The 12,016-nt window shown below is 39.6% G+C and overlaps 1 protein-coding gene across 11 annotated transcripts in view; it reads left to right on the top strand.

Annotated features, from left to right (window-relative positions):
- Sbf2 (SET binding factor 2) overlaps positions 1-12,016 on the top strand; it is a 293,801-nt gene that overhangs the window by 227,133 nt on the left and 54,652 nt on the right. For 10 of the 11 annotated variants that reach the window (XM_076940847.1, XM_076940858.1, XM_076940824.1 and 7 more), the window contains exons 20-25: positions 1,322-1,494; positions 2,095-2,168; positions 4,172-4,367; positions 6,660-6,787; positions 8,271-8,446; positions 9,474-9,619. In XM_076940847.1, coding sequence (XP_076796962.1) covers positions 1,322-1,494; positions 2,095-2,168; positions 4,172-4,367; positions 6,660-6,787; positions 8,271-8,446; positions 9,474-9,619 — 893 coding nt within the window. Of the gene's footprint in view, positions 1-1,321; positions 1,495-2,094; positions 2,169-4,171; positions 4,368-6,659; positions 6,788-8,270; positions 8,447-9,473; positions 9,620-9,716; positions 9,855-12,016 lie in introns of those variants that run through there. The other variant, XM_076940878.1, reaches the window with a different exon arrangement.

Below are 12,016 nucleotides of genomic sequence, written 5' to 3'. Positions count from 1 at the left end.
AGGTAGGCTGTGATTCTAACCTTGCTCCCTTAATTCTTTTGTCAGCTAGCCTAGCCTTTCTACTGCCACTTATCCTCAGACACTGGGCACAGTGCTGCTTGTTACTCCCTCTGTCTAGACTACCCACCTGTCTGCAGCAGTCCCAAGGATATCTCTCTTGCTTTAGATTGTTGTAGAAGTGTCACCCTTCATATAGACTTTGCCCTTTTTTAAGTGGATGGATTTTTTTTTTTTTTTACTTTGGTTGGTTGGTCCCCCTGCCCCGTGGTGTTTCTATAACTTGATTTCTTCCTGTTTTCTTTTCTCTCTTATTTTTGATTTTGGTTTATTTGGTTTTATGGGGATGTTTAGGGTTGGAGTTTGGGGTTTTTGAGACAAGATCTCACTACGCTAGCCTTAAGCTTCTACTCAAGCTATCGATCTCCCAAGCTATACCACCACATTACAATGTGACATATTTTCACATGTGCATGCTATCTTTGTCCTTTCCTGTTTTGTTCATTCTTCAGTTCTCTGCATCTTTACAGATAGTAGGTGCTAGGTAACAATATTTAACTGAATAGATGATAAAATGAATAAGTAAGTGGACAGCAGCATCAGCGTTAGTTAGCTCTTAGTAGCAGATGTTGCAGTGCCTTGCTAGTTGCGGTTCTCGTAGCCTGTTGTCAGACTCCTTCAGGCAGCTCCATATTTTCTTTTTATTCTCAGTCCTTCTCTTCATTTTATTTCAAGTGTGTTGCTTTGTCTTATGTGAGTTTATCACCTGCAGAAAAAAATGTGGCTTCACAATGGCTCACTGCAGGGGTTAGAATGCAGGGGAGCAGGAAGAGAGAAATCGTGGCAAGAGAAAGTCTTGTTCTTGCATCTCAGAAGAGTTCATTTGCCTGCCTACCATGGTTATGTCCCACAGTCACTAACACCAGTCACTTTCCTCTTGCTTCTCTGCAATGAGTAACTCAGAAAGACAAGTTGTTTAGAAGATTCTGGCAGCAGATCATAAGTGACACGGTCCTCCTTTGCTTTATTTTCTGTGGCTTCTAAGTTCCTTTTGGGAGAGTAATAGAAGGTATTGTTTACAATAATAAATTTTACTCCAGTAGATGATATTTACATGTATGCACATAGAATATAGCATTTTCTGCCTGGCACTTATAGAAAGAAACTGATCATACAGCAATTCTAGCAAGTTTCAGTTCCTCTGGAAAGCGACTATGATGTTATCTTTCTTTCTTTCTTTCTTTTTTTTTTTTTTTTTTTTTTTTTTTGCCTTCTCTCTTTTAATTTGAGGCCTGGCCATAATTTTTTTCCTTGGCTCTCTTAGTATTGCAGGAAGTGTAGCTGAGAGCTATGATACAGAGAGTGGGTTTGAAGATTCGGAAAACAGTGATGTGGCCAACTCTGTTGTAAGGTTCATTGCCCGATTTATTGACAAGGTTTGTACAGAGAGTGGAGTGACTCAGGACCACATCAGGAGTCTCCACTGCATGATACCAGGTAATCAGTCACTTGGGGGTTGCTAAAGGGTCAGAGTGTTGTAGCAGTTAAGACTCAGCACAGGGAGCTGCTGCTCACTTTTCTCTGGTTGCTTTTTATTTCTTTTACTGTTGTTCTCTCTTCTAAGACAAGGTCCTGCGTGATCCAGGGCGGCCTTGCTTTCCTGAGCCTCAGCCCCTGCCTCCCCAGTGCTGTGATTGTAGGCATGTGGCACCATGGCTAGTTCCAAAGTTTTACTAACTTGTGGCAAAATTAGCATTAGAGTTGCATTAATAATATTCACAATGTTCAATCACTCCAAATAGATATTTGGTAACCATTATTAGGTAATAAATTCTATTTTACTTGCTGGCCCTGGAAATAACCTGCTTTCTGTCTCTATGAACTTTTCTGTTCTAGAGATTTTACATATGTAGAATCATTTTATATTTCAACTTTTTTCAGTTAGCATAATGTTTTCAGGGTTCATCCATGTATACATCACTCCTTTTTTATGATTAAATAGTATTTCATTCTATGGATGTATCTTGTTTGTTCAGCTACTCAATTTGTTGATGGAGACCTTATTTTCTTTCTTTTTGAATACTCTAACTCATCAAGGAATTGTAGCTATGCACATTGAGACCCTAGAGGCGGTACATCGAGAGAGTAGAAGACTTCCACCTATCCAGAAGGTAATTACTCCACACTGTGTGCTTTTAGAGTGCAACAGTCCTTTCAGGAACAGAGCAGCAGTGGTCTACCTACAGTGCTCTAGACAATGCCTTCTCAGCTATTTACAGACAATTTTAATGATGCATTAAAAGTTCTGGGGAGTTGCCCTACAGAATTTTCTAAGCTGCTGAAATAGGAATGCTATCTTTTTTGTTCTTCAACAAAAGAACAATGATAACCTCTTGTTAACTCCACTTTTATACAGAGTTAAATCATGAATAATTCTAATTCCCAAGCTCAGTCCCAGGATTTAAGTACCCATGGGGGTGTGAGAGAGAGAGAGAGAGAGAGAGAGAGAGAGAGAGACAGACAGAGAGACACCTTGATTTCAAACAGTTGCCATAAAAGCATTGGGTTCTTGAGTCTGACTGTCCATGACAAACAGCTGAGAAGTTTATTAAGGATTTGGGATTTCCTGAATTAGAAAACCCTGAGACCCAGACATCTGTGTGTGGAGAAGCCATTCAGATAGTTATTTTGCTGCTGGCCTCACACCTATTAAAGACTAGAATTTGGGCCCTCAGCTATCTGCCAGAACTATTCAAAATACAGCTAAAAGAGCAATCAGAAGCCACATAGGTAGGAGAAACAGTTCTACCTGAGGCTTAAGATACAGTTGTCATTACACTTTGATTTCTGAATTTAGTTCTAAGATTTCTAGAGCCTGAAGAAAGAATAATGCTGACTTGAGCTGTGTTTGTTTTTTTATTGTTATTTGGTTTTTTGGTGTGGGTTGGGTTTTAGGGATTTTTTTGTTTTGTTTTATTTGTTTGTTTTTGGATTTTGTTGTTTGTTTGTTTGAAGACATTATATAGTTCTCACTATGGCTGCCCTGTAGCTCACTATGTAGATCAGACTGGCCTCCAAATAACAGAGATCCATCTGCCTCTGCCTCCCCCACTGCTTGGATTAAAGATATGCACCACTATGCCCAGCTGATTTAGATATTAAAAACAGATTTTTCAGGGGGGAATGATCTTTTTCTTACCCACATCTCCCAAGAGGAATCTTATTATAGTGTTCCTCATATACTGACTGCTAAGCTAAATTTCTCGTGTATAAAGTTTATTACTTGAAGAAAAAAAAGGATAACACTTTTAAGAAAACAAATCCATGGGCAGCCATGGGGACACACACCTTTAGTCCCAGCACTGAGGAAAGAGGGGCAGGTGGATCTCTATAAGTTCAATGCCAGCAAGGACTACATAGTGAGACTCTTGTCTTTAAAACAAAACAGCAAAAGCTAACTATGGAGCCAGGTGTGGCAGCTCTCACCTGCAATCTCAGCACTTGGGAGATGGAGGCAATAGGATGAGGAATTCACAGCCAGTCTTGAGTATATGAGAATCTATATTAAATAAGTAAAGTAAATTTTAAAATATTATGCTGGGTGGTGGTGGTGGTGCAGGCCTTTAATCCCAGCATTTAGGAGGCAGAGGACAACTGATTTCTGAGTTCCAGACCAGCCTGGTCTACAGATTGAGTTCCAAGACAGCCAGGGCTATACAGAGAAATCCTGTCTCAAAAAAATCAAAACACCAAAAATCCATTTGGGAGTTTGTTTCTTTTACAGTATAGTGTTATTTAGGTAGAGTGTAAAAGAAATAAAGAATGTATCTTCCCTTCCCACGCTGCCATAGCCACCATAGTACCACCTTTATTAGTTGTTCATATTCTTAATGTTTTTGCTTTTACATTTCATTTAAGTTACACAATGATTATTTGAATGGACATTTCAGACTTTCAAGATAGTCTCCTTTTTTTTTTTTTTTTTTTTTTAACTGTCAATAAGCAATGCAGCAAAGAGTCTTTTCATACTTGAACTTAGAAACTCCATTTCTGCTTCTTCCAAGTCAGGCTCAGGGTTGGCTCAGGGTGTCCAAACTGTACATGACAAGGTAACCTGCGACTGCGTGATGGAAACCCTTCAAGAGTTGCTTTTAAAACAGTTACCTATTCTTAGCCCAAGATTCTTCGACCAGCTCTACTGCCAGGAGAAGAAATTGTATGTGAAGGTCTTCGAGTCCTACTAGATCCTGATGGCCGGGAAGAAGCCACTGGAGGTCTCCTCGGAGGTCCTCAGCTCCTGCCTGCAGAAGGCGCCTTGTTCCTCACCACATACAGAATTCTCTTCAGAGGGACGCCACATGACCAGCTAGGTATGACCTAGCACACACCATCAAAGCAGGAATCTCTCTGTGGCACTTGAGGTTCTATTTAGTCCATGTACAATGATTTACACATCATTTCAAACCCAGAAAAGAAAAAGATAGGCTTGGGGTTGAAGTCTCATTTTGTTCTCTTTTCTTTGTAATTTTAATGTTGTGTATTTTAGGAAAATGTTTTTGTCAGAGAAAGGCTTTTTTTTTTTTTTTTTTTTTTTTTTTTAACTATTTCTTTCTCCATTAGTAACATAGAAATCTTGGGTTTCCATGCATTATATAGGCATAGGTTGTTTAACATGTATTGAAACTTAAATCCAATGTATATACTAGTTTGCTTAGTCTCTGGATATGAACTTAATAAGTTGAGAAATCCAGAGACTGAGGAATGAGCAAATATGTAAGCCTCAAAATCCAGTAACCCTGGCCCAGATCTCCCTTGCTCAGGCTCAGCTGTGAGGGGCCATCGCTGCTTCTGACATGTTCTCTGTCACATTACCTAAATGCTTTCCTCTTCCCTCTGCAGATTCAAACTGTACCCTTTCTTCAAAGCTTACCTTCCCTCCTGTGTCTTGCAGAAATTATTCTGTATCCTTCTAACATGTAGAGATTGTCTCTTTTTCTGCAATATTTCAATCTTTGAACTGTTTGTTCACATGTTATTTACATGTTAGAGTAGTGTTGTGTAACATTCCCCCAATAGAGACTTGGAAACTCCAAGGAAGGCCACGATACTTCTTTTCTAGACATGTCTTCTTAACCACAGGTAGTTTGTACTTTTACATTCATATTTCATAAAATGTTTAAACTTCTAAACCTCTTAGACACACATATCTAGTCTTATCCTCCAAAGGCTTTCTGCACATGGAAACAGATGTTAAAAATCTGTTATCTTATCAGGCATGATAGCTCAAGCCTATAATCCCAGCAGGGAGCATGATGCAAGAGAATCGTGAGTTTGTGACCAACCTTCAGTAGCAAACTGTCTTCCCCACCCCCACCCAAAATATGCTGTCTTTTGCTTTATCATTATATTAACTATTTTGGTTTTCTCTTTAAAAAGAAGCTATGTCTTTATTTCTATATAAAACCTATTCCTGTGTGATTACTTTAAGCCAGAGTTTATACAATGGGTAAAGGAGATAGAAACAATGAGGATGCACAGGTAACCCGGTTCCTTTACTCTGGAAAAATTAGTATGTTTTAGGAGTGAATTACATTATTTCTTAAGTAGGGTTTCTGTTGCTGTGAAGAGACACCAGGTTTAGTTCATTGTCATCATGGTGGGAAACATGGCAGCATGCAGGCAGACGTGGTACTGAAGAAGGAGCTGAGAGTTCTAAATCTTGATCCTCAGTCAGGAGAAGAAAATGCCACATTAGGCCTACTTGAGCATAGGAGACCTCAAAGCCTGTCCCCCACAGTGACACATTTCCTTCAACAAGACCACACCTACTCCCAACAAAGTCATACCTCCTAATAGTGTCACTCCCTATGGGCTAAACATTCAAACACTTAAGTCTCTAGAGGCCAAACCTATTCAAACTACCACACAACTAATTAATGACTTGGGTATGGTGGTATACACATTTAATCCCTGCATTTAGATGCAGAGATAGGATTTCTGTGAGTTCAATGCCATCCTGGTCTATTACATAGTTGAAGGACAGCCAGGACTACATAGAGAGACCTTGTCTTTTTGGTTTTGGTTTTTTTCATTTTGTGGTTTTGAAATAGAATTTCTCTGTGTAGCCCTGGCTTTCCTGGAATTCATTCTGTAGATCAGGCTGGCCTCAAATTCAGAGATTTGCCTGCCTCTGCCTCTCTCTGCCTCTCTCTGCTTCTCTCTGCCTGTCTCTCTGCCCCTCTCTCTCTCTGCCCCTCTCTCTCTCTCTCTCTGCCCCTCTCTCTGTCCCTCTCTCTCTCTATCTGCCCCTCTCTCTCTCTCTCTCTGCCCCTCTCTGCCCCTCTCTGCCCCTCTCTGCCCCTCTCTGCCCCTCTGCGCCTCTGCACCTCTGCCTCTGCCTCCTGAGTGCTGGGATGAAAGACCTGTGCCACCATGCTCAGCATGAGAGACCTTGTCTTAAAATTATACACACACAGACACACACACACGCACACACGCACGCACACACACACATGTACACACATACACTGTGAGATTCTAGAATCTTGGCATTTTTTCTCACTACACTCCTGGCACTGTCCTGCTGATGAATCTCTGCAGAAGAGACACTTGACCCTAGCTGTAAAGTGGTGTTGCTGAGTCTGTGTCCTGTCCTCCTACAGTTGGTGAACAAACAGTTGTGCGGAGCTTCCCCATTGCTTCGATCACCAAAGAGAAGAAGATAACCATGCAGAACCAGCTCCAGCAGAACATGCAGGAAGGGTTGCAGATTACATCAGCATCTTTCCAGGTACACCATAATGTGTTTCAGATTTTACAATACTTACATAGGCTTTTTCCACTTGATGTTCCTAATTCAAAACCTCATGTTTTCTGAGTATTTTCAACTTCATATTTCCACATACACAGTACTCAAAATGTATCAAGGAAGGAAGGACTGAAGGCCCTTCTAATAAAACAATTCTTGTACAAATCTAGTAATGTAGCTATTTTCTATGAATTAATTTGTGAGATCAGAAGTGGGAGGCTGAGCATAAGCAGGTGAGTGTCTTGGAGTGTCTTTGGCTTTGAACTCTTATTTCAGGGTTCCCTTAGCCAACACATTGTCAGTCAGAAACACAGCGGCTCTTGTTCTCTGACAACTTATTTCTTAACCCCTTCTGGATAAAACTTATGGTAAAAATAACTGTTTCAAAAAGAAATTCTCTATAGCTTTTTTTGTGGGAAAGTGAAACTCTAAGAAGTTTAGCTAGAGCTAAGACCCTGTTGTCAGGGATGACTCAGTGACCCCTGATTGAACAGTGACTTCCCGAAGCCTCTGAGTTACCAAACCTGTGGAAACAGTGATGCAGGGGAGAAGTCTGCGTGGGAGGAGTAACCTCCCTCCATTGTCCCTTTTTCAAAGTTCATGTCCATAGTAATTTGGTTTTCCTATCCTTTGCTCCTTGTTGCTGACTTCTCAGACTCCCACGAAGCTCAAGGCTTGCCTCTCCCTTGTGGAGTGGCCTCCTCTCCTTGTGTAGACCAGACAGGCCTCAGAAGCTGTGTTTCCTGTGCTCTCTCACACAGCAGCTGCTGCCTTAGAACTGGAGTCTTCTCACAGCACTTCACACCATAACTACCAGGGATTTTCTTCGTGTTCCATCAGCTGAAGGATTCTACACTTAACTAGTGCTTGTCTACATGTGTGAAGTGACTTTTCTATTCCTAAATTTGTTTGTATCTCTGGATCAGAAGGAAAACTCTTAGGCTACATTCCTTCTCTAGGCCTCACAGTTGGGAACTAGGAAGGACACATTCCTGTGTCACCCACTCTCGATTAATTAATTCCCCATCTCATTATAAAGGACAGTTTTACCAAAACCAACTTAAAAAAATGATTTTTCTTCCTAATTGACAGTCTATACTGCAGATAAATTTTTCTAAGCCTCATTTTTTTAATTGTAAATTTTATTATGACTTTATGGAGTCAGTTCTTTCTGCCCACCTTTATGTGGGTTCTAGGAATCAAACTCAGGTTGCAAACACCTTTACCTGCTGAGCCATCCAACCAGTCACACTTGTCTTTTAAATTTTTTAAATTGTATTTCATATTACTCAAAGCCTCTATAATTTCCAAAAAGTTACAGTATTATTACAATATTTTTATTTAATATTGCTCTTTTTCTATTCACTTTCATTTGTTTATTTGTTTTTGCTGTTTTCAGTGATGTGAATAAAAGTTGTTAAGAAATCCTTAATGCTTCTGATAGGTCAATCTCTTTTATTTCTAGTTGATTAAAGTAGCATTTGATGAAGAAGTCAGTCCAGAAGTGGTGGACATCTTTAAGAAACAGCTAATGAAGTTCCGTTACCCTCAGTCCATTTTCAGCACCTTTGCTTTTGCTGCTGGACAAACGACCCCACAAATCATTTTACCCAAGCAGAAAGAAAAGAACACCTCTTTCCGGTAAGAGGAGCGATGGGTCTCTCATCTTCATCCCCCTTCCATAGCCAACTGAAAGGAAGTAACCTTTTATTAATGATGGCTTTTCATACTGTGTGTGTGTGTGTGTGTGCGTGTATGTGTACTCATGTATGGAGGCCAAAGGATACCTTGTGGGACTCAGTTCTCTCCTTTCACCTTGTTGGTCCCAGGGATTAAACTCAGGTCATCAGTATCAAGCATCTTTTTCTGCCCTGAGCCATTTTGCTGGCCCTTTGAACTCCTGATATATATCTTATTGTCTCATCAATTAAAGCTCAGTCTCAAAAGGATTTTCAGATATCTTGAGTTATTTTCTCCTCTTAAAAATAATTACTCTTTTTCTATACTTGAACAGGTTTATAGCTAATTAGAGACAGTATGCACACATACATACCTAAAACTTTTGAAAAATAAGTGTTGCTAACCATTATTGTCAAATGACCTCAGAGAAAGATTGAGTTGAAGGAAGATGGGATCTTTTTGTGCTAGGCTGAAGACTTGCTAATGTAATTTATGGGACCATGGTGGAGGCAGCAGCATGGACAGCGGAATAGGCTTGGGAATGCCAAAAAATAAACCCAGGAATTTAAGATCTGAGTGAGCAGCTGGGCGTAGTGGTGCACTCTTTAATCCCAGCACTCGGGAGGCAGATGCAGGTGGATTTCTGTGAGTTCAAGACAAGACTGGTTCACATAGCAAATTCCAGGACAGCTGGGCTACATTGGAGACTTTGTCTGAGGTGGAGGTGGGAGGGATATTTGAGTTATCAATAGTTTATGTCAGACTTTGTTTTTGCACTTTTTGCCTGAAATAGTATCCTGATGGCAGTGACATTTATGGGAAAGCCATTCTCCACAGTATGAAAAGTGCTATGAAGAATCAGCTTAAGAAAAATACGCACTGCAGTTGTATTGTACATAAGGATGCGGGTGCGAGTAATACAAATGTCAAAAATATTAGTGCTGCCCTTATAGTAAATCAATTTTATCTTTGGTTCTGTGACTTCTAGAACTTTCTCAAAAACAATTGTGAAAGGTGCCAAGAAGGCAGGAAAAATGACAATTGGGAGGCAGTATTTATTAAAGAAGAGAACAGGAACAATTATAGAAGAGAGAGTAAATCGTCCTGGGTGTAATGAAGAAGATGATATTTCTGGTATGTGAGAATTATTTTTCATAATTCAATTTTTTTCTTTCTTTCTTTCTTTCTTTCTTTCTTTCTTTTTTTTTTTTTTCTTTCTTTCTTGAGACAGGGTCTTACTGTGTAGACCTAACTGGCCTTAAACTCATAGAAATTCACTTTCCTCCACCTCCCAAGTGCTGAGATTAAAAGTGTGTGCGACCATGCCTAGTTATTCTTACATGAATAACAAGAGACTAAGTTGTACTTGTATGTAAACTCAACAGTTTCTCGGAACTGGTAAGATAAATTTTTACTAATATTCTCTTGTTTAGATAGGATTTTGGTTGACTTTTTTTAAAAGGCAGGGTCTCAAGTATTGCAGACTGGCCTTAAACTCACCATGTATCCAAGGATGAGTCTCTCATCCTCTTGTCTTTATCTCCTAGGTGCTTAGATCACAGGTGTGTGTGCCACCACACCTGTTTTTATAGAACTGCATGCAACAACCACTATAGCAACTGAGTTACATCCTCAGCCTGATTGTGTTGCCTTATACTGCTCCTTTAAGTCCACCTTTGTCTGAGTCTTATTAAATGGAGAAAGAAGGAAATCCTATGTGTATAATAAGAATGCGGGTATAAGGCAGATCTCTGTGACTTTAAGGACAGCCTGCTCTACAGAGCTAGTTCCAGAACAGAACAGCCAGGGCTATACAGAGAAACCTTGTCTCAAACACAGACAGACAAGAGAGAGAGAGAGAGAGAGAGAGAGAGAGAGAGAGAGAGAGAGAGAGAGAGAGAGAGAGAGAGAGAATGAATGAATAGGATATTGAATGTTCCACACTGAAGATTAGGAAAACATAGGATGAAGAAAAACTGAAAAATAATTTTAAAAAATACATTTAGCCAAGAGATTTCTTAGCTGGAAAAATAGAAGAAAACAAGATGTCATGTTGAATGGTTTTTTTTTTTTTCTTTCCAACTTTTAACTAAGTATTGAATATGCTGTGGATATAATAGTACATAAAAAATAATCTAATGGAAAGGGAAATGATATACTTTTTTTGCATCTCAAGATCTTAAATTTCCTCACTAGTAATTACACAATTAGTACCTGTAAGAATGTTTTAAAAGAAACTCATTTTTAGTGAGAGTATTGAGAAAAAGGTATTCATCCAGTTTGCTAAGATAAAAAAACCTGTAAGATTTTATGTGTATGTGTATGTGCATATGCATAAGTATAAGAAGGAATACATACAGGCTTACCCCTGTGGGTAATAAGAACACTTGTTATTCCATTGATGACACGAATACTTATTAGAACTCTGGCCTACTCAAAATCATATACAAAACATTGCTACTAATCACTATTGACTGTTCTAATTCAATTTATTTCATGGAACAAACAAGCAAACAAAATCAGTCCATAACTGCATGATAGTATATGGTTATAATCTCAACTGCTGAAGAGACAAAGCAGTAGGATCACGTCAGCTCATAAATTCAGGGCCAGCTTTGGAACCATAGGAAGACCCTTTCTCTAAAATCAAACCATAGTAATTACTCCACCAAAAGACCAAGTTACATAATGTTCTTTGCTCCTCTAGAACAAAAAGGACAACATAAAACTGACACCTGAGTGTACTGCATTGTGAAATTCTCAAGCTGGAACACCAAGTCTCATTTTTTAAGAGATAATTGTTATTGGTTTTTATCATTTTGATTTATTTTGTCTTATTTTTGAGACATAGGTCCTTTATGCCCGGGCTAGCTTCACACAAGACCTTCCTGCCTCCATTTCCAGAGTAGTAGGATTACAGGCATGTGCTATCATAACTAGCTCTTTTGCTTTGTTTGAGGTTTTGGGTTTGTTTTGTTTTTTGTTTTTTTGTTTTTTTGTTTTTTTTTTATTTAGTTTGGTTTGGTTTGGTTTGGTTTTGGAGAGAGCCATATCTTTTTCTTTTTTTATATTATTATTCTTTAATCTTTTTTTTTTTTTTTTACAATCCTTCCTGGTCTACCCTCTGACTGTGGCTTATCCCATACCTCCTCCCCTGTCTCTAAGAGGATGTCCCCACCCCCCACCCCACCAGATCTCCCCACTCCCTGGGGCCTCCAGTCTCTTGAGGGTAACTTCTCTGACTGAACCCAGACCTGGAAGTCCTCTGTTGTATATGTGTCAGGGGGCTTATATCAATTGGTGTATGCTGCCTGGTTGGTGGCTCAGTATCAGAGAGATCTCAGGGGTCCAGGTTAGCTGAGACTGCTGGTCTTCCTATGAGGTTGCCCTCCTCCTCAGCTTCTTCCAGTTTTTCCCTAATTCAACCACAGGGGTCCCTGGCTTCTGTCCATTGGTTGGGTGTAAGTATCTGCATCTGACTCTTTCAGCTGCTTGTTGGGCCTCTCAGAGGATGGCCATGCTCTAGACTCC

This window comes from Arvicanthis niloticus, chromosome 1 (assembly GCF_011762505.2).
Source record: "Arvicanthis niloticus isolate mArvNil1 chromosome 1, mArvNil1.pat.X, whole genome shotgun sequence".
NCBI classification, from domain to species: Eukaryota; Metazoa; Chordata; class Mammalia; order Rodentia; family Muridae; genus Arvicanthis; species Arvicanthis niloticus.
The sequence above is the reverse complement of the archived record's forward strand: the minus strand, read 5'-3'. Positions and strand labels throughout refer to the sequence as shown.